Genomic DNA, 28,000 nt, shown 5'->3' with positions numbered 1-28,000 from the left:
TTTGAAGGACATTGCTTTATTCCAAAGTTGATGAAATGGATGGATATTTTTACAATCTTCTTTCCCTCCCTCGGCTCCCTTCCTGGTAGAGATGCTAATAAGAATTAGGCTGCTCATAAGCTATTGGAGGGAATAAAAAGGTGAAAGCTATATATATTTTAGTTCATGTTTGGCATCTCTTGGCCTTTATCCTGTATGAGGGTAAGAGAAAAAGAAGTGAAACTAAAATTACAGATAAATTCAAGGAAGGACTGAGACTAAGGAAAAAATACTGAGTTTTCCTTAGCTCAACCAGTACTGTCTCCATTTCTGACTGACAGAGCAAACAGGTTGGTTTTCTCCTACTGCCCTTTAGTGGTTGGAGACTGGTTTCCAACATTGTTAAAAATGTCACCTCTATTTTAAACACATTCCTTCCAGGAAAGAATGATTTTCTGGCATAAGATCAGGGACACCGAAGTGAGAGGACGGTTTAGTGTTGTATGGAAGTTTCCAATCACAGGCGGAGCAAAACACTGAAGAGGTGAAGAATACAGAGTGCAGCAGGTTGCTGGAGCCCCAGTCATGCTGCTTCAGAAGGCACACCACTCCAAGGTTCACACTTCCCCAAAGAGAAGGTCCTGCCCAGAGAGAAGCATTCCAGTTCTCATCGTTAAGAAATACCCTAACAGTGCATCTACAGGGAGGCCTGCTCTTTGCAGAAGGTTTCCAGGGGAGAGCTAGAGCAACCTGATGGTCTCCAGACCAACCCTGGCCAGAGCCTCAAGGAGAGGTGGGCAAGTCCACAATGTCTGGTCAGAGCTGGGCCCCAGTGCTCAGGTCTTGAACATCAGGAAGCCCCCAAATGCAGTCCCTGGCGGGCTTCTCTTTATTACTGAGCCCTGGGTTAACTCAAACCACACTCTCTCACCCTTTTGCAGCTCCACCATAGCAAAGGTTGTCGCCGTGCTTCCACTCCTCTGCTCAGTGGTACAGACAGGGGTCCGATGGTGACCTCCAAACACCAGTTGCCCAGTGCCTGGGCCTGGGCCAAATTCAATGCTCACTGCAAATAGGTAGACCCCACGCTCGGGGGCTTGGAAGTAGCCATCTTCAGGGAAGTAGCTGCTGCCAATGTTGATGTAAGTAGTGTTGAACTTCACCATCTGTAGGGCAGCCGTCCCTTCTGAAAAGCTGGCATAGAAGGCCACGGGGGAACCTGGAACACAGGAGGAAAGTGCTCAGTGACTCAGTTCCTCACTTCCTTAGATGGAAAAGTAAACCCTGAGACTTACCTTTCTCCCTTTATTAACATTAGAAACAGGTCACTATTGCTAGATAACTTAGATATCCCCAACAGCAATGTATCTCAAAGTGGGGGCTACCAGGACAATTCTTAGTATTTCATTAGTTAAGAGAAAGGAAAATACAAGTCTGTTGTTTCTACTACTGTAGGTATTTAAAAGCACTTTCTTGTTTGATCCCTTTTCCTTCCAACATCCTTGAGACTAAGTACCCCTGACTGAAGACTTTGAATCTTGAGTGCCTAACTGGTCTAATGCTTAACATGGCTTATCAATGGCAGACTGGGACAGGAACCCCGTACTCTTGTCTCTCATACTACTGTCACTACTGCTAGGGATCTTGAGGTACCCAAGGGAAAGAGAAAATGTACCTATCCTCAAGGTAACAATGCTAACTAACACTGGTAAGATAACTAAGGAACAGTGAAGGGTAGTTCCTACCAGATGTCTGACACAGGACCTTAGAGAAGAGCAGGTGGGACCAAGGAAGAAAAGATTTCAAGCTGGTCATCTTAATGTTTTCAAAATGTTGCACAGAGCCCTGAGGTTACAGATGGGGAAATAGACCTAGAAAGGGAAAGCTTGCTCCAGATGGCACTAACTAATGACCAAACTGGGAACTATCCTTGGATCTCCTGATTTCTGGTGCTCTTCCCACTTGAAGGAGCACTTTAGCCAGCCTTAGAATAAGTAAGAGAACACAGGCATGAAGCCAGAGGAAGCCCTCTGTGTAGAGGGTGAAGGTACAGTGAGGAAGAAGCAGGATGGGCTGCCTGGCCAAGACGCCCAGACAGGGACAGACAGGAGATCGGACAGGAAGGGTGAGTCCTACTGGGGTTCCAGCCATGACACTGGCCTTGGCACTGATGAGGTCATTCTTCTGTAGTGCTCCCTCAACATGTTTGTACACCTTCTCACTCTCCCTCCCTCTTTCCCTCTGTCTCTACTGCTTTCCCTCTTCTCCTTCCTTCTCCTTCTCTCTGTCTCTGTCTCTCTGTTAAGACCAAGCTCCCCATTCCTCAGGGATGAAACCAAGGCCTACGTCAAGGAGGAAAATCTGCATAGCAGTTAGTGATTTAGGTCCCAGAACTAGAGTCTTAGCAATTTGGCTTCAGGCCCAGCAATAGCCTTGTGAATGATAAAATTTTGTTCCTTTCTAGTTCTAGAAGATTTTCTGAGAATTAGAGTTCAGAAAACTTTCCCATTTGTGTAAGATTGTGTCACATCGAGGGCCTGCAGCTGGGCCTGCAGTTCCCCCTGCACCCAGGAGGTGGGGCGTTTTGCCAGCTGAAGGAGGCCGGCAGAGACGCCCTCTACCGGTGCTTGGTCCCTCTTGCACCCATTGGAGCCAACCTGACTGGCTTGGGGTTGAGTTTTACAGGGAGCCCCCAACTAGCCAGTGGACCTAACTGCCCTCAGAAGGAGGGAGGGTTGTGCTTCCTGATTTGCTAGCATGCAAATTCAAGCCCTGTGGCTTTTCTTCCTGCAAGACAAATAAGGGAGAATTTTTAATTTTAAAGGGAAAAAATTCTTTTTAAATAACAAATTATTGTAGTGGTAAATTGAAATTCCTAAACTATCAGCAGTTGAGGCCTTGCACTCACAGGTGGGAAGACGATAGAAGAGTTAATCCTGAAAATGCTGGGGAAACAGGAAAACATTAAATGGCATTTGGTAAATGTATCTGTTCATCTTCATACAACCCTTTGATATAGGTGCGACTCTCCCATTTTACAGAGGCAGAAACTGAGACAAGTGGTGCTAGAGCCTGTGCTCTGCTCGCTACCCCAAGGGAGACACAGCCTTTGGGGCCATAATGGAGGGTCAGTGGGAGCAGGGCAGGCTTGGGGCCGGACCTTTGGTAATGATTTCCCACATGCCAGGCTAACTCAGGGTACAGATAGCCCAGATGGTAGCCTTGTATCGAGCCCTATGTCTGGGCAAGGAGGTGGCCATAGCCCCAAGGCCAGCTTTTGTCAGAGGAGAGTCACTTGAAGCACAGAAACTAGTGGTCCCCCTCCCAGGGCCACATTTAAGAAGGGGAATGGGAAGGCTGGCTGACATCACTTCAGCCTCAGAACCGGGTTTCCAGGCCCAGGTTCCCATGGCCCTGCAGGGACCAGCCATCAAAGGCCTTCCCCTGGGGAAGAGCCAGCACCCTAGAGACAGCTAGACTGGGTTCAGGGCTCCTCTGTGCCTCTCAATAGCTGTTTCAATAGAATACTATCCCTGACAGAGCCTCGGTTTTAGGTAAGATGGCAGTGATGCATTCTTGAGCTGCTATGATGATTCAACATGGCAAAGCCCAAGAAGGGCATTGCAGGAGACCTAGTGCAGGGAAGAAAGATGGGTCTTTCTATCTTCCATCTTTCTCCTGCGCCCATTCAAGCTAACCTGACTGTGGCTTGGAGTTGAGTTTTAGAGGGAATCCCTAACTAGCCAGTTAGCAGAATGAGCTCCTTTCAAGGCCCAAGGTTTTTTGCTGTATTCATCTATTATGAGGTGCTGCCCATGGCAGATGACACCAGTCCTATCCACACACTGGTTAGACACATGGGTGGGGTAGGGGGTGGTGAAGTGGGGTTGATGAAGAGCTGAGGTGGAGGGATCTGAAGTATGGCATGGAAGAAAAGGAGGCATTCCCCTCCCTGCTCTATAGACAGTGGACACAGCCAGCTGTGTATACATAAGCCTCAAAGGTTTACATGGAGTGGCTCTGCCTACTCACTGAGGGCTGGTTCTTGTGACTTCTTCCTCCTTATACTCCAGGGAACTTAAGATGCCCCTCACTCTGAATGGAAAGTAGGTCAAGGGCAAGGCCAAGCCCTGTATAGTCATGACTGCCATCCTGTTCTCTTTCACCCCAGTCCTCCACTGAAGCAGAAGAGCTGCTTGCAGATAGCCCTGTCCTCTTAGATTTGCCCAGTCTCCCTGGGCCAGGAACTCACCTGCCTGGTGGAGCTCTGCTCCCAGGGCATCCAGCACTGGCCCTCTGAAATGGGCATAGGCCAAAGGCTCTACTTGTTTCTTGTCCCTTCTCCGGGGAACTTCCAGTCCTTTCTGCTGCTTCTTCCCTTTTCTGCTTAACATGGCCTGTAGTTTCCCCAAGTCCAGGCTAACGTTGGTTGCCACGAGCCCTTGGAAGTTCTCAAAGAGGCTGTGAAAAAGCTCTTGGTGCTGCTCCAGGCCACGCCGGGTCGTGGAAAGCGCTCCATGGAGGTCCTCCAGGGAGCTGTTCAGGGCAGTGGCCCAGGAGGCCTCACAGCACTGCTCCAGCCGCTTTACCTCGGAGCCTAGGCGCTGGAGCTGCTGTGCCAGCCCTGGCGGGTCAGGCCTGCCGGCCACCTCTGGCATTGCGTCGTCGCTGGGCTCCAGACGTTCGGGGCCCTGCCTGCCACCTCCTGCAGCCTGCTCCAGAGCTGTCACTCTGGCGGCCAGCGCGGCCCAGCCCAACGCCTGCTCGCGCAGCCCGTCGGCCGCATCCTGCAGGTGGTCGCGGATCTGTTCATAGCGCAGGGGTAGCGGTCCTGGTGCCTCCTCGGACATTTCTTCCAACACCTCCTCCCCAAAGAGGGCCGCCAGCACCGCCTCATGCCGCAGCGCATCCTCCAGGAGCGCGGCGAAGGAGCTATGCAGCTGGTTGACCTCACGGCGGAGCTCACCCTCGGCGGTCCTCAGCGCGCTGGCCTCGCCGCCCAGCGCCTGCACCTGGCTCCGGAGCCGCGCCCGGTCGGCTCGCGCCCGCGCGTCGTCCGCCTGGCGTGCTTCCACCGCCAGCGACAAGGTGGCCACTGTGCTGCTCAAGGCCTGCAGGGAGGACCCGTCCCGCTGGTGCCGCTCATCCAGGTTTACTTGAGCCTCCTCCAGGGCGCGTGTGGTGTCCCTCTGGCCCTCCCGGATGACGTCCAGGTCGAAATAGAGCTTCTGGCAGTTGCAGTCCTTGACGTACTTGACGAGGTCTGCGTGGCTGCCCTGCAGGTGCTGGAGGGTGAGGTTAAGCTCCAGGAGCTGCCTCTCAATCTCCTCCTTGTTCTCCTCCATGATCAGTGACTTCTCCATCAAGATCACACGCAGCTCGCGCAGTGCCGTGTGATTTACTTGCAGCTCCTCCACTTGCCGCTCCACTTTGCTGATCTGATCAAAAGTTTCATCGGATTCAGAATACAGCTCTCTGATCTCATCCACGTGCCGGGCTAGGGTTGCTCTCATGTCTGCCAGGGTGTTCTGTAACTCCTCTTCCTTGCGGCTGGTGACCAGATGCAGTGCAGAGAGATTCCTCTGCAGCTGGCCCAGCCTGGCCTGCAGGCTCTCTGGCTCCGGCCTTGCTGCAGCCCCTGCTGCTGCCACCACCAGGCTGCCATTAGACCGTAGGTGCTCCTGAGCCTTAAGGAGTCTCTTCAGCTTGGTGTCCACATCGGCCTGGACCTCAGAGAGGGAGTGGTGCAAGGAAAGTTGCTGGGCGTGCAGGCGGTCCTCCAGGTCCTGTTGCAGCTGACCCACTCTCTGGACATTCTCCTGGACCTTGGTCTCAAATTTGGCACCAAGTTCCTGGAAGTCAGCCCTGGGCACAACACTCTCCTGAACCATCTTGATGGCCTGTCTATTGGTCTCCACATCAACAGATAGGTTTCTTATGGCCTGGGAGAGGCTGTGCAGAGTTTGGTTAAAGCTCTTCCAAATGGGGCTGAAATGCAGCACTTGCTCCAAGGATCTGCCAGGAGACTCTGCAACAGATGCACGTTTTGACACAGGCCCTGATGGAGCAGGCACCCTCCCCAGGCTGGGACTAGAGACGGGATCCTCTGAGGTTTGGGCCTTCCTGCCTCCCCTCCCACTCATCCTCTTGGGTGTGATCAGGTTCTACGTCAGCCCGTGGAGCCTGACACTCACCAAGCTCTGTCTGATTTGCCTCAGTCTTTGCAGCTGTGACGTTGCTTGCCAGGGCCTTCCACAGGCCTGGAAGGCTGTCTGCCATGTGGTGAATGTCATTCTGGAGATCTCCCAGTGGATGTTCCTGCTGCACCAGGATGTTACTGGTCTCTGTAACTGGGTGGCCTGAAGATACATAAGAAATAAGTGTTGAGGGCTAACTCCCCAGGCCTGGGCAAATCATAAGCTATAGAGAAGATTTCAGAGTTCAGAACAAAGAAGTGTATGCTGATGACCTCTGAGCCAGAGTTTAGAAGCCTTTAGTCCCAGAAGGGCAAATACATGGTAAGTTCTTACCCTGCCACCCACACCCACAGCAGATATGACCCATCAATCATGGTACATCTTCCTCCTCAGCAACATGGACGTGGCCTCTCAACATCATTTTAGACAGCCCTTGTCAATAGATAGGAGTTCACCACATAATGAAAGTCACTCACCATCTCACCATTGACCCTGGCCTTGTAAAGACCCACAAATGGGATCCTGTGGTAGTTCTCACTCAAGAACAGAGACAGCATGACTTTCTGACCCTGGTTGTGGAGCAGGGGTGTTGGAAGGCTTCTTCCAGACCATGGGAACTTGTGTAGCTCAGGGAGCAAGGAAGGTGCCGGATGCATTGTCCTTCTTAGAAAACGAGGTCAAGCAAAAGGGTGCACGTGCTTTACTAGCAGGCAGGTCACTGAGGGCCCTGTGAACCTGGACTGCTAGGTTGTGGGATGATGCCCTCAGAGGGACCTCTGCTGATTCTGGAGGCAAAGTTTTCCAAAACTAGCACCACCCTATCAGAGGATAGGGGTTAGGTACAAGGGTTCTTTCTGCCTGTCTCCCCTCCTGCATCATCCAGGAAAGCAACATACCAGGTTCAAAGCTGACTGGCTCATCCCAAGTCTCCTGGAGGCCATCAGCTAGATCTGCAGGCTCAGGAATTGCAGTGGGATCTGCAGAGAAGAGGCATCAGAGGTACATCCCAAGAGGTCAAAGGAGCTGCACCACCTCTGGGGTCACAGGTAGAGGGGGGAGGGACCACAGGGAGACCTACCATGGTACTGGCAGTTGGAGCCAGCAAAGCCCGGGCAGCACCTCCAGGCCACGGAGGCCAGCACCTTCTGCTTGACCTGGTACACTGGCTTGTGGGCCATACGGTACCTGGGGGGAAAGGGCTAGCTTAGTGACTCCGGGGTGAACCAAGGCAGGAACTGGACCAATGGCCTACCCTGCCCTGCCCTCACTCACATGACTTTGATTTTCTGGCAGTCCGGAGCCCCCTGAGGACATGGCTGCTGCGAGTGGACGAGGAATTTCTCTGTTTTGCAAGCGGCTACGAAGGTGACCAGCCTGGACTTCTGGTAGGGGCACCAGTTACTGGAAAAATCAAGCCAGAAGAGAGGGCTGCTGAGCCATGCCCAGGCTCCCATCCCACAACCCTTCCTAGAGGTTAACAGGGGGTGCCAGTGCAGAGTACTCCACCCCCACTTCCCTGCCCCACCCAATGCCAGGGATTCTGGAATCCATTAACCTGAGAAGGTAGTGCTCTGCATTATTCATTTCTCAGCTCCAGAGCAGGACCACCACGAAACCTGCCTGCAAAGGCACCAGTTCCATCAATTTCCAGAAAGCCTCCTAAGGGCCAGCACAGGGAGGCCGAGGAGACCCCCAAAAGTCACAGCAAAATTACCCACAGAGGCAGGAAGGGCTCTTGCTGTTTCTCCTGGTGCCAGGGGGACAGCATGATGCCACTGGGCCTAGAGAGACCTGGGTTTAAATCTTTCATATTTTCTGGTTGCGTGACCTTGACAAGGCACTTAGGGAGTTTCCATTCTCCATCTATCCAAAGGAGATTGCAATCCCCTCCTCTAAGTGGCTGGATGAGTATTCAGTGCCTGGCTCCTTAAAAGGGCTCATGGAACCCTGAATCACTGCCCCAGCAGCCTCCCCGATTACCACTCACATCTTTTGTCACCGGAGACCTAGCTGCAGGAAGAGCAACGCTCCCTGGTCATGCCCCATTATAGCCATTATGGAAACGAACTTTCAAATAGTTGTTGGGGAAAGTGGCTAGGCCAAACACTCCCTTCTCTGGGAAAGGTCACCAACGCTGAGGTCCTACAGGGTGATTTGGGGATCGTGCTCAGCATGCAGAATACCAGGAGGGAGCCTCTCCTTCTACATGCTTTGTAGGTCCAGGAGTGCGGAGATGCTCACTGCTGATAGAGCCCAAGCTCACTGATCCAGTGGCAGACTTGACAGGCTTAGAAGGCCCTTCCCCAGCAGTCAGCTCCCAGAGCAGAGCTCTCCAGAGTTGCAAGCGGCAATGATTTTATAGCTCAGTTTAGCTCAGCACCTCATGGGTACCAGGTGCTGGGCTCAAGCTCAACAGCACTCAGTGCTAATATAGAAGTGCAGACCTTCCCTTCAGTGTCCCAAGGGAGAGCAGGAAATCTCAGATGGTGTGACAGGTGTTAGGACCTGTGGAGACTTTCAGGAGGAGGTGATAATTGGGCTGCCTGAAGCAGCAGGAGCTGTAACAGAGGTGTGTGGCCCTTCAGAGGTGCAAAGGGTGAGGGCTGTGGAAGAGAGAATGCAGAGGTAAGAAGGCAGACTGTGGAGGCCTTGAGTGTCAGCTAAGGCACTAAACTGTGTCTTGAAGGCGTGGGAAGTTTAAGCAGGGAAGTGACATGAAAGAGCCACCCTCATTCATTAATTGGTTCAATAAGGATAGAAGTGGGCAAGACATAGGTGATTATGTCAGGAATCTAGGTCAGAGATGCAGCAGCTTGCACTGGATGATGGTGGGGGTTATGGAGAGACATGGCCACGTTTATGAGACATTAGGAAGCAGTGTTCAGGGGCTTTGGAGATAGAGTAGCTATTGGGCCAGAGCTTTTATTCTCTGGAGCTGACCTCTGTTCTGGGGCTATCAGGCACCCTCACATAGGGATGCCGCCAGGGAGGGATGAGAAGAATTGGGGTGGATTGAGTGACTATATCTATTTTGAGTGCAGAGACCACCACCCCCCACCACCCCCCCCCCACCACCCCCCACACAGACACCCCAGCCTGCTTTTCCACTCAGCTGCAAGAAGCTTGACAGCCAGGCTTTACACTCCTGGCAGCGAACTGCAAAAGCTTGTCAGGAAAATGACCCTGCTCAAGAGAAAAGACCTAAAGACACTGACATCATGGGTCCTACCAATGAAATAGCCCAGCAAAGCAACCTATAACAAAACAAATCAGGAAGCACCATCTGGATACCCAGCTTCCAATCAGCTTCTCAGTCTCTCTTAAGTGAGAAGACATCCAAGGATGATCTCTGAGGAAAATCTCTATTATAAAAGAGGGAAGTCAAAACAAGCAAATGGAAAAAACTCAACTTGGAAAAATCCAAGACTATGCAGGGAGGACTTCCTGCAAGTTTGCTTTAATAGTACCAGATGAGCCTTTTTGAGGCACGCTTCTCTTGCTCAGGCCCACTTCCACATCTGGAAGTGCACTTTCACTTTCTAATAAAACTTTTCTACTGTAAAAAAAAAAAAAGTCCTAGATGACAAGAGACCCTACTGCATCCAAGAAATAAGAACAGGAAGTTATATAAAAAGAGAACAAAAAGAACCCTCGAGAATTAAAAACATAACAGTAGAAATGCAAAAGAAATATAATAAAAATATTAGAGGGTAATGTTAAAGAAATTTCTCTGAAAGGAGAGCACACAGAGAGATGAAAAATAGGAGAAAAAAGATCAGAAAAATAAAGGACCGGTGGTAGAAATCCAACATACAAACAACAGGAGTTCCAGAAAGAGAAAAGAAAGAGACCAGAAGGACAGAATCATCGATGAAAAAGAACCAAATGTTTCAGAAGTAAAGGACTTGGATTTTCAGAGTCAAAAGGCCCACCAATTACCCACATTACTATGAAAATAAAACATCAAAGCACATCATTACGACATTTTAGAATTCTGGGAATCAAAGTGAGTCTACACTTTACAGAGAGAAAAATCAAGACACACACACACACACACACACACACACACACACACACACACACACCAGCAATTAGAATGGCCTTGATCTTCTCAATAGCAATACTAAAAACTATACTACAATAGAGAATTACCTTCAAATTACTGAAGGCAAATGATTTCCAATTTAGAATCCAATACCCAGCTTAACCGTCAGTCAAGGTAAAGAGAGTAGCATAAAGACACTTTCAGAATGCCAGGTTTCAAAACATTTTCCTCCCCAGAATCCCTCATCAGGGAGCTACTAGAATAGTGGTTCTCAATCTTGCCACTAAATCTTCACATCAAAACCACCATGTGGTACTTTAAAAATAAGAGCACTCCCCACCCTTACCAAAAAAAAAGAGCCCTGGCAAGTTAAATGAGATTTTTTTCTGGGTTTGAGGCCTGGGCATCAGCATTTTAAAGTCCCCTGGGTCATTCTAAAACGCTGCCCAGGACTGAGTACCATTGCGCCAGAGGTGCGCCACCAAAACAAGAGAGAGTACCAAGAAGGAGGAAAGCATTGCATCAGGAAACAGGAGTTCCAGCAGGGAGTAGTACCCAGGGAGATGGTGCACGGAGAGCCCCGGACAATGACGGGCGGTGGGCGAGAGAGAGAGGAGGTGTTTCTAAGGATAAAGGTGGTCAAACACCTGACACAGATGAAAGGTGAGCTCAGATGTGACTGAGAATTTAGAATATGACCAAAGATACAGAAAACTAAGCAAAAAAAAAAAAAAAAAAAAAAGATAATTGTTTCCTCCAGGGAAAACCAAAAGTGCATGGGGTGGGGGAATTCATAGTTTTTTAAAGTCTCAGCTCTAAATAGTATATGTAGTCATATGAATGTCAATACTTGAAATGACAATATGGGAGAATGATAGATGGGAAGTGCGCGTGTACGTGTGCGCACATGGTTGTGTGCTCATGCACATATGTGAATGCGTGTTGGGGTGGAGGTATGGACGTGGAATAAAAGCTGAATCACAGATAATGCTACTTACCAAGAAGAACCCAAATGAGCATATTATTAGAGATCCAGCCATTGCTTTTGGGGGACTAGAGGAAGCTGGGGCTTTTGATTGTCTCAACAAACCTTACAGGTTTGACTCTACCCCAGAAGATCAGCAAAGTTTTTCTATAAAGGGGCAGATAGTAAATATTTTACACAAGACCAACTACATCATCTGTAGGATCCAGTGCAAAATGAAAATGAGAGTCAGTAATAGAGATTCAACTAAGTGTGGGGCTCTTCTGAGTGTCAAGTGCTAAGTAAACTGCTTAGGTTACATGCCCATAAAGCTGGCCCTGATTTTAAGCAGAAAATTTTTATTCAACACTGAAGCAGTGGACTGTGCAAGTGCTGGGCCCAGGGCTCAGCCTGCACAGACTGTTTCAAGGACCAGAAATTTCAGCCCCACCCATCCCCACACTGGGCCCCCCTGGAAATTCCTGGAATATGGCCCCAGCCCTAGGGTAAGTGTTTCTCTGAACCAGTCATTCTTAAATGGGGAGAGGGGACTTTCCCCAGGTGTATTTGGCAACTTCTGAAGACATTTATGGTTCTCACAACAAGGAAGGAGCACCCCCGCTCCTGGCATCTGGTGGGATGCTGCTCAACACCCTACAATACATGCAACACAGCCCTGCACCCCTACAACAAAGAATCAGTCAATCGCAAAGGTCTATAGGTCTGAGGTTGAGAAACAGCTGCTTGAAATAAAGTTTACTCCTTACACACCCTCGGAGCTGCTCCAAAGGGTCCAGAGGCCTAGGTCCTGGGCGTGTTGATGCTGGTCCAGCCTGCCAGGGAGTGACTGGGATTTTCCATCTCGAGCTCCTGGAACTGAGACCAGTGCTGCCCACCCTTCCTGCCCAGGAATTTCTCTCCCGACCTGCCCAAATCTCAGGCTCCAGAAGCCTCTGTTCTCTCTGCCTACGCTCCCCCTCCCTTGGCAGCCCCATCCCCTTGGCACAGTACAGGCTGCTGGCCCAGAAGCCCTGGGAACATTCCTGACCTTTGATTTGGTTTCCTCCAGCTCTTGGCAGCTTCTTGCTGGCCCTCTGAGCGTGCACCCCCAGCCCAACTTGCTGAGGTGCCCCATTGTTCTCCCTGCCTCCTGGTCTCAGGCCCGCACCCTCCTTGTACCCTCTTCTCACAGTGGTTTATTGAGAGACAGGCGCCAGCCTAGAAATGAGTGTGGGTTTCCTCCAGCCACTTTTGGGTCTGCCCTGGGCCTCCGACATGGCCCAAACCTGATGCCCGGCCCCAGGCAGGAGAGAGGCGGCTAAACCCCTTAGAGCTTCTAATGGAAGCTGGGAGACCTGGGCTCTCCTCCCCTCTCTGTCCCTGGACTCAGGGTGACCTTCAGCAATGCACTCCCCCCCCCACCCCCCCCCACACACACACTTGTCACAGTCCTGGAAAGGGAGAAGATTCCCACTACTGGCCTCTCCCTGGGGGCAGAGGGAGGGGCTGTGGGGAAGGATGAGAATTTCTAGCAGAGAAAAGGCTGTTAGCTAGAGCTTTTTAAATTATGAATGTGCTGCTGCCACTGCCCCCTGGGACATGTAAGTGCCTCATAACCCGCCAGTAAAACTCACTTCTAGCTGCCCTTGAAGTCTTCTTGGGGAGGAGGGCATGTTCTCAGCATCCTTGCTCTCTGAGTCCCTGAATGCAACTGAGAATGTGATCACTCCAGGGGTGAATTTTGCAGAGCTTTGCGCCAGAAAGAGGCCTTGGCAGAGGACCCTGCGGCCGACTCGACAACCAGCCTAGAGCCAGGGTTCTCTGAGTGTGACTCTGGCCAGTGTGGGTCTTCCTTCATTGTGCCTAGGGTCCTGTGCCTCGGAGAGCAAGAACCTATACAAGAGGTACGGCTGCGGGCCTCAGCTCCACCAGGCTCCTGTATGACCCCCAGCAATACGTGTGATACACATGACTCCTCTGAGCCTCAGCTGCAAAAATCACAAATGCTCCTTGAATGTGGGTAAGAGGAAGATGATGCTGGGGGCCGGGACCAGGTGGAATGCTGAGTAGCATCTCCTACACTCCTACCCATCTTGGAGGAGACAGGACAGAGGACACCTGGGATTTGCAGCCCAGCAAAGGTGGGCCCAGGCTCTGACCTGTCACTTAGGAGCTGTGTGGTCCTGGGTAGTGCCCCTCACATAAGCCTCACAACATGCAAAGTGGAGAGAATAGTGGTGACCTCAGCGCTATCACAATATGGACATGAGACATCTTGCCTGGGGCTCAGTTCAGTACCCTCCACAGGCTCAGCCTTGTGTTTCCTGCGCTGAGGAGCCCACATCTTTAATCACTGCTCTCACCACACTCACCAAAGCCAGGGAGCACAAAAGAGCATCCTCTCCCAGAGTCCAATACCCAAGTAGCTGGCTTGCTCACTGGGCCCTGCTGGTCAGAGTCCCCGGAGACCTAGGAAGCTCTCAACGACATCTAACATCTACCTCGGAATCTGGCATCAGGCACCAAGTTGTTCTGTTTAAACTTCTCCTTGCAGAGGGTCTTATCTGAGTCTCTGTCCAGGGTCTGCCCTGGCCCCTGGCCACTGAAATAGGTATGAGGGGCAAATGCAGGCTAGGAAGTCTGATTCTGGTAGCCAGGGGTGGTGGGGTCCACAGGCTTATGGCTGATGGTGTTGGCGCCTCTGCTTGAGTAGGAGTGCCTGTTCCACCTCCCCTTCCCCTGTTGCAGGAGGGAGGCTGGAGCAGCGTTTCCGTCTGTCTCTTCACAGGAGCACGGGAAGCAATCAGCCCAAGGAAGCCGGAGCAGCATTTCCTTCCTTTCTCAACAGCCCCTCTGGAGGCCTTGACAACTTGGATTTGGCCAGAGGGGACCAGAGCTTCCTGATTGTGGGAAAGAGACCCAGCGGGCCTGCTGGGACCCCCTGGATGCCCCTGGGACTAGGGCTTGGGACACCTCTCTGGACATTTCTGGGCCAAGGTACCCTTGTGCGTGCGCACACACACACACTCTGCACACACTGGGGGCCACCCAGATAATGGCTGAGTAACCCCTGCAGGGCAGATCATAAGTGGGGAGAAAGAGAAGTGTCTCCTATATCCTTCCCATTCACCTGGGCACCCCATCCTTCTTTTCATCAAAGGGGTCAGGAGGCCCAGAGACAGAAGCATGGAGCTAATGATTTGGGGAGAGGAGGGTTGGTGCTTGGTTCAGAGCAGGGTAGCTAGGTTCCCCACCAAAAATCACCTGTGCCTCCCAGCCGTGAGTAGAACTGGGGGTAGGCAGGAATGGGATGTCTCTAGGTCCACCTTGGGGCCATTCCTCCCCACACGGCCATCCCCTCCTTCTCTGGGGGGTCAGCGTGCACTCACTTACTGCCTCTCCCTAGTCAAATCTACTTCAGGAAAAGTGTCCAACAAATATATTCTCCTTGAAATGTCAGAGCTGTGTAGAACTGTCCCAGGCAGATGCATTCTATAAACTTATGTGATGATCAATCTCAGACAAGGAGACTGGGTAGGTGTGAGTTGGCCATTCTCCAAATCCATATGTATGTCCTCCATGAAGTCTGGGATTGTGTGTTGGCAGTGGGTAAGGGAGTAGGCACATTTGGGGGCCAGGGCTGCTTTCGAGTACTCCAGGGATCATGGCATGAGCTCTGGAGTCAGAGTCTGGACCTGGCTCAAGCTCTTCTTAACTGTGTGGCCTTGGACCAGCTGCTTAGCCTCTCTGAGCCTCAGGTTCCTCTGTGAGAGAATTAACTGAGATAACACTTGGCAAGGTGCCTGGCCCAGTAAATGGCACCTGCTGCTCTGATTGAGGGGTACCGTGAGGAGGGACCTGCAGGCCCAGCACCTTATCAGCAGGAGGATTCTGGCCTTGGACAAACAGAAGACCTAAAAATAGTATCCTGGTCCAGTGGCAAGGCCATTCTGCCCACTCCCAGAGGTGAACTGAAGCAGAGCTTGCTGGACGTCACATCTTTTTATTCTGGAGGAGGAACAGGGCACCCTCTCTGATCACTGCTCACTCTCAGACTCAGGATGAGGACCCACACCAGTCGCCCTGGGCATGCAGATCAAAATCCAGTCCCCAGAAGTATCTGTCCTCTACGGCTTATGGGCCAGCCTCACCTTGGCTCACCTTTCAGGACTGACTTAGTTCAAAAAATATGAACTTCTGTCAGGTCAGCTGGAAACTTCTGGAACCACAGCCCCTCAACACCCCATGCTGAATGGTTGATGACAAGACGTGTTCCTGACCTACCCAACCCCTAGGCCCATTCTCTGCCACAGGTCAAACAGAGAATTTCCTGTGGTCCTATGGCTGAGCCCTAGGGTACCCAGCCCTGCTGGCAGGAGGTAACCCCTTGAAGGGGGGAGCTTGGCACCTAGCACCTCATTCAGCTTCACAGCTGCCCAGCGCATATATAATATTAGCCCATTTCACAGATGGGTAACTGACATCCAGAGAGCCCCTGATCTGGCTGACCTGGGACTCAGATCCATCACCACGATCCACCCCAAGGCCCAGGCCCCTTCTTACCGACTGAATGGGTCCCTGTCGATGTCCTCAACCTCTGCCCTCCAGACCCCAGGCAGCCTGGGGCTGTGTGGATCAGAGAACCTGGTACCAGGGGCCTGGGCCTGGGCCCACAGCAGCCCCCAGCCTAGGGTTCCCCCGAGGCTGAGCAGCAGTGTCAGGATCATCTTGGCAGTGGGCACACTCAACCTCTGCCAGTGATTCCAGAAACTGCTTCAAGTTAAGTCTCAAAGGAAAAGAAAGCACAGGGACAACAAAGAGAGGAAATGGCCTGGGCCGGCCCACCCGCATCTAGTCCAGCCCCCTCACATACACAACCCCCTACCCCCACCTCAGGCCCCCACAGAACAGCCACAACCCAGTTGGTTCCTGTGCCCTGGGAAGACTTGGGTCAGGGACCCTCGTGGTGTGGGAGACTCAGGGAGGTGGCCCCAGTGATCATGTATACATGGGAGTCAGGAGACGAGCACAAGGGCTGAGACTGCAGGAAGTGGTTGGTCAGTCTCAGGGAAACTGGTACCCATCCATGCTAGTGGCCAGGAAGTGGGGGACATTTTGCGCCTACTCAGCACCTGTCATAGCTGGGCTGTGGGAGCCAGCAGGTGGGTGGAGGCTCAGAGGGAGAAGGGAGCTGTCTAAGGGCCACATAATGTGTAGCCAGAGGCCAGAGCATGTGGAAGCCTTTGCAGGCTCTGCCCTGGATCCTCCACCTGGCCTTACTGCAGCCCTGGATATGGGCTTCACAGTGAGTGGCTGGGCAGCCCAGGCCGGTCTGGGAGGTTGGCCACTCCTGCCTGACAGGCCTGCGTGGCCCTGACCCCTACCCTACCTGGGACGCTGGTAATGAAAGTGCCTTCCTTCTCTGCCCTAGATGTCACAAACACAACAGCCCCAGGCGTGAGAGTCTCTAGCCAGGGCTGTGCCCGTGGGTGGACAGGGCGGTGAATTAATGAGGGGCAGTGATGGATAAGGATGTGTCCAGACTCTGCTGTCAGCCCCCACCCGCCCTCCAGCCCTCCCTCCTACCGCCCCTCCTGCCCCGCCCCCTAGGCTGGCTGGGCTCCCACAGGCCAGCCGCCGCCGCATCATCAATATTTCATCGGCGTCAATAAGAGGCAGCAGTGGGACACTGGCTGCGGCAGCACTTGCGCCAGCTCCAGCCACAGCTTGCAGGCAGAATCAGGCTTCCGTTCCTGCCACCACCATGGATGTCTTCAAGAAGGGCTTCTCCATCGCCAAGGAGGGTGTGGTGGGCGCAGTGGAGAAGACCAAGCAGGGGGTGACAGAAGCAGCTGAGAAGACCAAGGAGGGTGTGATGTATGTGGGTGAGTTTGGGTGGGGCAGGGAGGAACAGCTTGGTGGCTGGAGCCCAGAATGCCCAGTTACTTTGGGTCTGACCTTATCCCATAGCCCCTGGGTGGCATTTTGGGAGGATATGAGGACCTGGGTGTTCAGTCAGGGTCTCTGGGCCCGGGGCACGCCTACTCTCTGGCATACACCAGTGTCCATTTGTGCCTCCTCAGGGCTCCAGGGTTCCCTGGGGCAGGAAAGCAAGAGAGGTACTTGGCTCTGAGATACAACTGTTTATGCACACACAACTGCCCCCCCTCCTGGGCTCCTTGACTCAAATAAAAAGCCTTACTGAGCCTGGAGTCCCCACAGCTGAGCCAGCAGGTGCTCAGCAATCAGGCCACAGGACCCCACCCTACTCAGAGGGAAGGGGTGGGGCTAGGGAGATGAGACCCAGACTCAGTGTCCTGTCCAGCCCCATTCCCTCTCAGCTCCCCCAAGAGGAAGCCAAGACGATGACTCAGCTATTGTCAGCCCTGTCTCGCTGCTGCTTCTGAAGCCCAGGCCACGCCCAAGAGGGATCCAGACCTCACCTCAGGCCCTATCTCTCTCATCCCCCCATCCTGTCCTGTTCACTTCCCATCCATCCCCTTCCTCCAGACACGGCAGGAAGTGGCTTTTGAAGGGACTGCTGGCTTCTAGGCACCATCCTTATCCGATACCAGCCCCAAAGCTTGTCCAGCTGTTTTGTTGCCCTGACCACTCCCCTCCCAACACCAAGAGGAGTGGGCCTGGGCTGATGCCTCCATTTCCTCCCTAGGAGCGAAGACCAAGGAGGGTGTTGTGCAGAGCGTGACCTCAGGTGAGGAGCCCAGGACCGGGAAACATAAGGGTTAGGACCTCCAGGGACTTCTGCACTTAGTACTAAAGGCCTAAGCCCAAGGTTCTCCTTACCCACCCCCCAGCTGGGGTTCCAAACTGCACATGGACCCAGAACCCTCAAAACCTGAGGTTAGAGCCAGGGTTGGCCACCCCCATCACTGTCAGCTCCCCTGGTGTCAGAACGGGGGCAGCTGAGGCTTTTGGGTAGAGCCAGAGGTTTAAGTACCCTGGGAAAAGGACTACTCAGGCCTGACTTGGGCAGGCCAGGCCTGAGTGGGGAGGGGTCAGGGCCAAGGCCAGCCAGAGTCCTCCCACAGTGGCTGAGAAGACCAAGGAGCAGGCCAATGCAGTGAGTGAGGCTGTGGTCACCAGCGTCAACACTGTGGCCACCAAGACCGTGGAGGAGGCAGAGAACATCGCGGTCACCACCGGAGTGGTGCGCAAGGTGAGACCTGGTTCCTGGTTCTGGTTCTCAGAAGAGTTCCATCCTTTCCCCTGGACCCCAAAGAGGCCACGTGGGGAGGAGGCATTATCACCCCACTGATACATAAGGAAACAGAGACTTAGGGGCTGTGATGGTCTGTGCTTGGTGTTTTCACACCCAGTCTCCTGGAATCCTCACAGCCGCCCCTGTGAGAGAGACAGTTTGGGGCCCAACCAGAAAGTGAGGCTCAGAACCACTCCCTATTGATGGTGCTCAGTATTTAGGAGATACTGCATTTGACTAGTAAAGGCAGAGTCCTGTGGGCCCCACATGGTGACAGGCAGCCTCCCAGCCAGTGGATACCGGCGAGTCACACCCACCCTGTGTCCAGCCTCCCCTCCTTCCCACACACACTCCTATGGGCAGCTTCCTCCTCCTAGGAGCAGAGAAGGAGACCCCCTATGATGGGAAAACAGTGAAGTTCTGACTCCACTCTCCGCCTCTGCCTTTGTGTGTGTGTGTGTGTCGATTGTGTGCCTGTGAGTGTGCGAGTGTGTGTGCCTCTGTGCTGTCTGGCAGCAGAGGACACAGGGGCAGTGCAGGCACTCCCAGGAGGCAGATGCCTGCTAGGCGAGCCATCCCAGCACCCACCACACAGCAGGCTCTGCTTGAAGCATTTTACACCTATTAACTCGTTTAATCTGCACAAAATCCCATGAGACAGGGTGTGGCAACGTGGCCCAGAGAGATTAAGTATTGTGTGTAAATTCCAATAGCTAGTCTGCATGAGCCTGCTGCAAGAGCCGGGCTGCAAGCCTGTGCTCTGATTAAGAGCTTCTGTATGAGTGTAAGGTCTCAGTGGGGAGCGGGATCCATAATGGGGGCAGGTGTTCCCATTCCAGAAGGGCTGTCTCCAGCTCTATCTGAGGCTGTCCCCTAGAAAGCTTTCCTACCAGGTACAGGCTGCCTGGGGCACCTCGCACTCAGAATCTCTGCTTCGGGAGTGGGTGGGTGGCAGGGGAAGGAAGCCAGCCGCCCTGCCCCTAGCTTTGGGAGCAGCACTTAGGTGTCTGCTTCCAGGGTTTCCATGTCCTTGGAGAGGCAGCTAGCTGCTTACTCTGCCTGTTCCCACCTCTGCCCCTTCCTGGCTGTATAACCTTGGGGAGCTATTCGAGGTCTCTGGACCTCCATTTCCTCATCTTTAAAATTAGGAGGAGGATGAGAATATCTGTCTCATTGGGCTGTGTGATGATACAAGGAAATGGCCCCCATGAAGTGGTCACACCTGGCTCTTAGAGACCAACCAATGAAGGGAGGTGTCTATATCATCATTGTCAGTGCCCCTGGCAGGACCCAGAAGTGCTCCAGGAGACACCAGGCCCCTCCTTCCCCCCAGCCTCCAGTAGAGTCCTTGGGGTGGGGCCAGGCTGCTTTGGCATTCCTCTCTGACCTTGGAGGAGGGCTGGTGAGCCCTTGGAGCCACCCCAGGTCCTGGGGGGGGGGGGGCAGGTAGCTGCCTCTAGGGAGACATTTCCTGGTGACACCTAAAGCCAGTCACGACTCACTTTCCAGCGAACTGTAGAAGGATGCAGCACTGCCTGTATATCTGACCACTCATGCCACTGGCCTCATGCAGCTGCAGGACTAGGCAGGTGACTACACACCCTTCGCCTAGAGAGCCTGCCCCAACTCTGGCTGACATAGTTCGGTGCCTTTTTATGCCCCGGTCCACCAAGGAGCAAGATGACCCTGTGGTAGCATGAAAGTGACAGACCCTCCAGAGGTTGGTGCTGATCACCCAGTCTGGCCCTGCCCATGAGCTGTCACATGACTACCCCCAGGCAGGCCCCCATTTCAGGCAAGCATCCAGATGGATGTAGGGGAGAGAGTAGGAGACAGGAAATGGGAGAGGATTGTATAACCCCAAATGGTCCCAACCAGAGCAGCCTGAATCTAGAGCCAGCTTATCCAGAAGGCAGAGAGAAGGAAAGAGGAAGGCACTCATGTTACTGGGGATAGAGACAGCTCTGGAGAAAGCCAGACCCTATCCCTACAAGCCCCACTGCTTTGAGCTCTGAGGCCTCAAGTTTGATACTTGGCCTCCCTGGCCTCAGGGTCCCTGTGATAACAAGATCCTTTCCCTAGGGCTTTTTGGTGGCTCAGGAGGGAGGGCGTGTGATCATGTGATTCAGGGACACAGAGGGTGAGGTCAGGCCTAGGGTTTCAGGGGCCACTGCCCATCCTCACCCATACCACCCTACCATGTTTCCTCATCAAGGCCCAGCCAGGGGTTGCCAGATGACTCAGTATCAGCTTGTAGAGGCGAAGCTGGGGTCCAGGGTATTTGGTACCCTCAGAAAGCCTTGGCATCACAGGACAGAGCCCCCGCTGTGGGCCCTTATATGATGCTCTGTCACCTCCACAGTCAGTCTGGCCCTCATACCTTTCTCACGTTGGCCCACTGTCTCCAACAAGATGATGAGGGCTTCTGCTCATCTTTGAGGCCAGGGTAAACAAGGCCCTGGTTGTAGGGCAGCTGGGAGCTCTGTGCCCTCCGTGTAGTCCCACATTCTCCTTTGTTCTCCACAGGAGGAACTGAAGCAGCCTGCTCCCACAGAGGAGGATGAGGCAGCCAAAGTGGAAGAGGAAGCGGCTGAGGAGGTAGGAGCTAGGCTCCCAAGCTACACCAGGGGTCCCGGGGCAAGCCTCCCTCCAAAGAAGGTTTCAGGCAGGGATCCCATCCTTCACAGACAAGCTGCTTTCCTCCTAGGGTCCAAAGGCCTCAGGTGAGACTCCTGAGCTTAAGTGTGAGGTCCTCTCATAAATGACCCCCTCAGGGCAGAGGAGCATAGATGACTCCTGTCCCCACCCCACTCAGGGTGGCCACTGACAGGTGGGGCCCAGACTGTGTGTGAAGGTCACTCTCTCTCCTAGGCCAAAAGTGGGGGAGACTAAAGGGCTGCAAGTCTGCCTTGGAGACGCAGAAGAAAACACTCCTCTGCCTTGGACCCCATCTTCTCCTGGCACAGGAATGCCAGTCCTGGAGTGTGACCTTCAGTGTGGCCCATGCTTCCCATGCCAGTACCCAGCTACCACAGGCCTGTCCTTTCATACTGCTGCTATTTTCATCTCTCTCCCTTGACCCTCCCAGTTTGTGGTCCTTCTGCCCCCACAGATGCTGCTGTGATTTTTTTTTTTTTTAAATGATTTCAAATAAAACTCAAGTCACCAACCCTGGTCATACTTGCCCATGCTTCCTCTATATAGTGAATAAGCCCCCTGGTCCCTTGTGGGAACAGAAGTTGAGTCAGCCTGTTGAAGCATTATCTGGGACCAGGTGTCCTACTGGGACACCTTGGGCATTTCTGAAACCTGTTGAGAGTAGGCACTGACTTCAGGGAACTCCTCCCAACCCCCAACCCAGCCACCATTGCCTTTTAATATGGTGGCGGTAGCCATTCTTTGGGCTTCCAGGAAAACCTACAGGACAGGCTGTCCTCGGGAACACATGACCATACCTCCAGATTAGAACTTTGGCTTACCCTCCAGGGATGGGCCCATGACAGCAAGAGGTGAGGATGAGCCTCCTGGCCATCCTGCTATGTGTCCTTTGCTCCAGTGTCCTGTGGAAAAAAGGACACCTAACATTGCTCCTTGGAGCAAATGGTATCTTTCAAAACTGTGAAGTCTAAACTCATAGCCAGGAGTCTTCCTTAGTCGTCCTCACTGGAGAGAAGGACATGACCCCAAGCTCCTCCAACTGGTCCGACCCTGCATCAAGCATCGAGCTCCCACAAAGGGTTGGAACTGGACTCTCCCTTCATCAAGGAGTCTGTCAAGTATCATTAGAAAACACAACAGCTGAGATGCAGAAGTAACAAACCTATATACCCTGAGAGAGAACTGGTAAAAATGAACATTTGTTGAGCTCCTCCCAGGTGTCAGACAGGTCTGAGTGCTTTGCCTCATTTAATTTTCAGAATAAATAGTTGATCTGATTCCAGTTTCACTGAGAATGAAATGAGGAACAGAGAGGTTAAGCTAACTTGCCCAAGGGCACGAAGCTAGGAAGCTCAGGACTGGGCAGAAGCCCAGGTGGCCTGTCCCCAGAGCCACCCAGTTGATTCTAAAAAAAAAAAAAAAAAATTCAACCAAATAATCTTGAAGATCTAATTGGTTTAATTGAGCAATTCATGAATAGGACAGCATCCCATTTAGCAACTAAGAAGGTGCTCTGAGGGGTGGTACAAAATGGAAGATTTTTTATAGGAAGAAGGGTAGGGCAAGGGAGCTATTGCCAAAAGAAAAGAAAGGATTATTTGGGCAGGGACTTTTTTTCTTTGGGGGATTGAAGGGTTTTTATCATGCAGATTGCCTCTTCTTTTATGGGAGACAGACATAGAGGGACCATGTGACAGATTACCTTATGGGTACTTGAACAAAAAATTCATATTGGTTAAGATTATGCTTCTGGGAGAGGTTGATCAGGTATTTTGAGCAGTTATTAAATCTAGGTTTGGTATCATGGGCTTTTAGCACAAGTGATGCCATTTAAGGCCTGTGGTTTTCTCCTCAATCTCATGCTCTACTATGTCCATCCTGGCAGTGTGGGATCCAGAGAATTTATGGCAGATGCTGCCACACCCCGGGTTTTACAATGTCTTGGGACTGGGCTGTTAGTGTCCTACCTCAAGGGCTGTTGGCATCACACCCTGGAGGCTCCTTCAGAGGTAGCTGAACAGAGACCAGGATTCCCTTCCTTTTGACACCCAGGCAGTTTGGGCTTAGAGCATCTAATTGACTTGCCCCAGGCTTCCAGTCCTTGGTGTCAAAGCTAGAACTTAAGGCAACACCACAGCCAACTTCTGATGCTACCAAGTCCACATCACCTTCCCATCCTGCCTCCAAGTTCCTCAAACACTTGGGGTCCCTCTCGGTGTCTTTTTTTCTCTGGTCTTGTGCGCTAAATCCTCTCATCATCTCTGTCTCTCTCTCTGTCCCTCTGAGTCTCTCCCAGGCTCTCTCACTCTCTCTGCCTCTGAGGGGGGACAACGTTCTATGGAGCATTACCACTTTTCTAATAAACTTTCCTTTTGACTCTAACTATGGCGTGCATTTGGATTATTTCTTATGCTCAGTCAAGAATTTCTCCTTCAGTTCTTTGGAGAAATTTGCCCGGTCCTGCATCACTAGGTCCACACCTCCTTCTTATCCTGCCTTCATAGTGGGGAGCAGGAGTAAGGGGCAGCCCCAGGAACTGGGAATCCAGTCAAGCACAGCTGAGCTGGGTTGTATCCCAATCTGCAGATCATGGACATCCACTGCTGAGGAGACAGAAAGGAGCAGGGGGCTGCTAGCCCCAACCCCCTAAACCCCGCGATGGGAGGAGCAAAGGGTGTGGAAGAGGCTCAACCTGTCAGGAATGTTCCTTCCCCCAGGCTCTGGCTGAGACATTTGCATATCAGCAGGCCTGTGCTTGCCCTAGGAGGAGGCCACTGGGGACCTGTGTGTCCCAGAGAACTCTTTGAACTGTAAGAGAAAGTGAGGAGGAGCTGGGCTATTCAGGTGACTGGGGGAATGGGACATATAGACCTGGCTCCTGGGGACAGTATTTCTCCATGCTTCCAGTGCCCTCTGCCTCAGCTGAAGGAGTTTGCAAGGGTCTCTGATGCTTGTTCCCATCCTAGACATATTCTCAGGGCGTGTTGCTGGAGTTAAATGCCAAACATCAAGGTCTGCCCAGTCCGGGAAGACCCTCCCCATCCATGGCAAGGGCAGTCTACTTTGCCTTTAAACGCTATATGTGCTCTCAGCTCTGTGGGGCTTCATATGAGTTCCCTAGAGGAATAACTTCCTCTCGTCTTGTCTCCTTATCAGAGAAGCTCCAGATGCCCTGCCCCCTCTTAAAGGACCCTGGCTGAGTGTGGGGCAACCTTCAGCACGTTTAATCTTCTCAGTAACACTTTGGAGAAATTGTTATTATCCTCCCACTATCAAGGATAGGGACAGAGAGATGAAGGGACTTGCCCTAAGGGGTAGCTGAACCCAAAAGTTTTGACTCCAAGGCCACTCCGAGCTATCTCTGTTAACACCTGCTAAGGACGGCTGCAGTCTCCTTGTCTTGCTCCTTGCCCACTGGGCCTGATGCTACGTAGCCTCAGCAACCCAGCGAGGAGCTAACTGGAGCAGTGTAAAAGGACTTCTAGGCTAAAGGTACTGGTGCTGTAGGTGGGACTTTAGGAGAGCTGACCGGTCTGGGGCGATGATCAGGCAGGTCTCCAAGAGACCCCAAACCCACCATTAGGCGGCTCCCCGCAGTGCCTTTGCGCTCTGGGCCCGCGCAGGCTCGCAGCCCTGAAGGGCGGAGAAAGAAACGTACGCGCGTGGCTGCCGTTTAGTCTGCGCTTGGTGTCCCCTCCCCCTACCTAATCTCAGTTCTTGCCCCTCCCTCTAGGCCATCAAAACATTCCCTCTGTGTGAACGCGCTTCCAGATACCCCATGACCGGGCCTGACACCAGCTAATCCCAAATCTCCCTCCCCTTTCCTTCTGTCACCCCCAGTAGAGGTAGGGCATCCTCTAATAGAATGGACCTGGGTAGGCGGGGCTTCCCAGAGTTTCAGAATAGGGGAGACTCCCACAGAAGTGCAGACAGGCTTGGAGAGGAAGAATCAGAGAGCAGCACTGGAGAAGGTCCCGATGTCCTACGGAGACACAGGGCGGGGAAGTGCGGCAGTGGCCTCCAGGCTCCGAAGCCGACTCCAGAGTGGGCGGATGTGGGGGCGGGGTAGGGGCTGGACTTGCGCCCTGGAGTGCGGGGAGTTTGTTTTGCTATCCTCCGGAACTTGGCTCCACCACTCATGGGCAGGTCTCTAATTCCTCTTCCAGCTCCGAGTTGACTAAACCCAGGGGAGCATGCCAGTGACTCGCCCTCTACGGCATTTACTCCACCCACCCCATCCCTCTGTCCTCCGGGTCCCAGTGGCGGCTGGCCGGTGGCTTGTCTCAGTTTCTTCCTCTAAACTGATAATACCTATTTCACGAAGTCGTAAAGCTTATACAAGAGGCTGGAAAGCGTTGGGGTAGAGCCCGGCACAAGGTAAATCCTCAATAAAAACCAACCGCTATTAATTTCGATTACGGTCTTCAGATCCTGATAAGGCGCTGACCCTACGCTCGCGGGTCGGTAAATCCTCGCGGTTGGGGTCCAGGAAGTGTGTTCGTCCCGTTCCTGCCCCCAGCCCCTCTTTGGACCCCTGACCCAGGCCCTCTGCAGCTCCTAGTACCTCTTCCCAGCCTGATTGAGGCAGCCGCCTTCCCTACGCGGCCCATTTGAAGCCAGGATGTGCTCCCGTGACCGCAGAGCCGGGTCTGCTGGGAACCGCCCCGCACCCCCTCACCCCCGCCCCACGCGGGGCGGGCCGGCCCTAGGGCGCCTTAAAAACCAGAGCGGGCCCTCAGATCGCCGCCCCTGTGAGGAAGACCCAACGTCGCTGCAGCTACCCTTGACGACCTTGCAGATCCCCCAGCCATGGCCAGCAAGGGTTTGCAGGACCTGAAGCAGCAAGTAGAAGGGGCGGCCCAGGATGCAGGTGAGAACCTGAGGCCTTTGCAGGGCACCCACTGGACGCTCGCGGGCAAAAGCCGCGGGTCTGCGAAGCCCGAAAGTTGGCAGCCAGCTCAGTCTTGGAGGGAGCCCTCCCTCCCTTGAGACACAGGACGCTCACCCTTACCTACCCCGAAGATTATCCTTGGGTGAGGGTGGGGGAGAGCAGTGCTACAGGAGCCCGGGCTGCATTTTGGGCATTGCTAGCTAGAGCCAGTGTGAAAAGGCTGCGCAGGCGAGGAGCGGCCCCACCCAGGTCCTTAGGGGAGTGTTAAAGTCCACGGAGAGAGCAGGCTATGCCACTCTGAGAGTGACCTCTACTCACCCCGGTCTCAGCACACAGGGCCAGATGGGGTAGGGAAAGTAGCTCCAGATCCCCACTAGGCTTTGTTTTGAGCCCCCCTTCCCCTGAAAAATAATTTTTTTTTTTTACTTTCAAGTCCTCACCCAGAGGGCCTTCCCACTCTTACCCCAGCAGGACAGATTCCCAGCCTTAGTTCCTCCACTTCCAGCTCTTTCCTCCTCTGATCAGAGTTTACAGTTTGGAGGGGGTAGAATGGGGGGAAAGGGATGTGAGGGGACCCCAGTGGCAGCTCTTCCAGTCCCAGCTTACGGTCCCTTGGGAACGTAGCTCCCAATCTATCGTGCACATGTCCCAATCAACAAACCACCCAAACCAACCCCGTCCTTCACCAAGGAAAGCCCACAGTTGCTTTCGAGACTAACATGTTACCAGGAAGCCTCTATGTACAGGACCCTTCCTTCTGGACCTCACTTTCTCTATCTGTAAGCTGGATGTAAAGGCTCCTTCTTTGTGGTCCTGGCTACATAAGACAGGGACTCCAGGATGTGGGTAAGGCAGGCTCTTTCCTGTACAGCAGCAAGGATGAGTCAGATATCTGGTGGCCGAAGCCACCTGTCTGCCCACGGAGGGCCCTGGAAACACTGTTCATCACAGGCAGACTCTGGTCTAGAGGAGACGGCCTGACCTTGAAAGTTCTGCCTCCTTTCATTCCTAATGCCTTAATCTGCCTGTCCATGGCATTGGCATCATTGCTGTGTGCCCTCTGGGGTGAGGCACGGGAAAGAGGTGGTAGTGAGAGGACCTTGCAGAAGTAGAGGCCCCAGTGCACTGGGGGTGCAGTAAAGGTGAGAATTCAGGTATCTGGGGAGAAGTTGTTAAAGGAGGCAGGGTTTTACCTGGACCATGCCCAGCAGCAGCAGCTGCAGCACAGATGCCAGCTTCAGCCTGGCCCTGCCCTGCCTTCTTTTCAGTCAGACATTTTCTCAGCTGTCCTGGCGATGGAATGGGAAGCAAGCCAGAGGGGAGGGGCCCAGAGTTATAAATAAACAAGAACACCCCAGAGGCCCAGAAAGGACTCATGCCCCTTACTGGCTGGGTGGCCTTGGTCAAGGGATTTTACCTTGATGGCATCCTTCCCTATGGACTATAGAACAAACTACTCTAGAGAACAGATGAGAGGGGTGGCAATGGTGGGGCCCTGTGGTCCATGGTGCCTCAACAGGGGCTAACGGCTAAATCTCTCTTTTTCAGTGACTGCAGCCGGAGCAGCAGTTCAGCAAGTGGTGGATCAAGCCACAGATGCAGGGCAGAAAGGTCTGGTGGGGCTGGGGAGCAACAGGAGAGCAGGAGGGTGGGGTAGCCCCTGCGGACTTCCTACCCCACCTGGCCCTTGACCAGGCACACTCTCTCCTCTGTAGCCCTCTGCCCCACACTGCTTCTTGGGAAGGGAGACCCAGGCCAAGCTAACCCTGCATGGTTCTGGTTCGTTGGGGCCCTCCCCTTACTTGCTCTCTTCTTTTCTTCCCAAGCCATGGAACAGGTGGTTAAATCTACTCAGGAAACCGTGGACAAGACTGCTAACCAGGCCTCGGAGACTTTCTCTGGTTTTGGGAAAAAATTAGGCCTCCTGAAATGACAGACGTGAGCCATGGGTGACTCCCCTTCAGGCCCTGATCTGGTCAGCGGCTGCCCCCTTGGCCTCATGCCTCATTAAAGCACATGTTCCTACCCTGTGTCTGCTTCGTATCTA

General features: G+C 53.1%; 3 protein-coding genes across 3 annotated transcripts; 2 read left to right on the top strand and 1 right to left on the bottom strand.

Annotated features, from left to right (window-relative positions):
* MMRN2 (multimerin 2) lies at positions 1-15,964 on the bottom strand. Its single transcript, XM_016142797.2, has 7 exons — positions 15,749-15,964; positions 7,449-7,577; positions 7,255-7,361; positions 7,073-7,153; positions 6,174-6,338; positions 4,232-6,007; positions 1-1,198 (listed from the first exon to the last, which is right to left on the bottom strand). The coding sequence occupies exons 1-7, from the start codon at positions 15,910-15,912 to the stop codon at positions 816-818; spliced, it is 2,805 nt and encodes a 934-aa protein (XP_015998283.1). The 5' UTR covers positions 15,913-15,964; the 3' UTR covers positions 1-815.
* An 874-nt stretch (positions 15,965-16,838) lies between these two features.
* On the top strand, positions 16,839-21,573 carry SNCG (synuclein gamma). Its single transcript, XM_016142798.2, has 5 exons — positions 16,839-17,070; positions 17,856-17,897; positions 18,235-18,362; positions 20,931-21,002; positions 21,276-21,573. The coding sequence occupies exons 1-5, from the start codon at positions 16,950-16,952 to the stop codon at positions 21,294-21,296; spliced, it is 384 nt and encodes a 127-aa protein (XP_015998284.1). The 5' UTR covers positions 16,839-16,949; the 3' UTR covers positions 21,297-21,573.
* Positions 21,574-25,801: 4,228 nt separating this feature from the next.
* On the top strand, positions 25,802-27,978 carry ADIRF (adipogenesis regulatory factor). The gene is made up of 3 exons (XM_016142802.2): positions 25,802-25,932; positions 27,502-27,564; positions 27,780-27,978. The coding sequence occupies exons 1-3, from the start codon at positions 25,872-25,874 to the stop codon at positions 27,884-27,886; spliced, it is 231 nt and encodes a 76-aa protein (XP_015998288.2). The 5' UTR covers positions 25,802-25,871; the 3' UTR covers positions 27,887-27,978.
* Positions 27,979-28,000: the final 22 nt, after the last annotated feature.

This window comes from Rousettus aegyptiacus, unplaced genomic scaffold (genome assembly GCF_014176215.1).
Source record: "Rousettus aegyptiacus isolate mRouAeg1 unplaced genomic scaffold, mRouAeg1.p scaffold_m13_p_6, whole genome shotgun sequence".
In the NCBI taxonomy this organism is placed as follows: Eukaryota; Metazoa; Chordata; class Mammalia; order Chiroptera; family Pteropodidae; genus Rousettus; species Rousettus aegyptiacus.
Note: the sequence above shows the minus strand (reverse complement) of the source record. Positions and strands in the feature narration are given on the sequence as shown.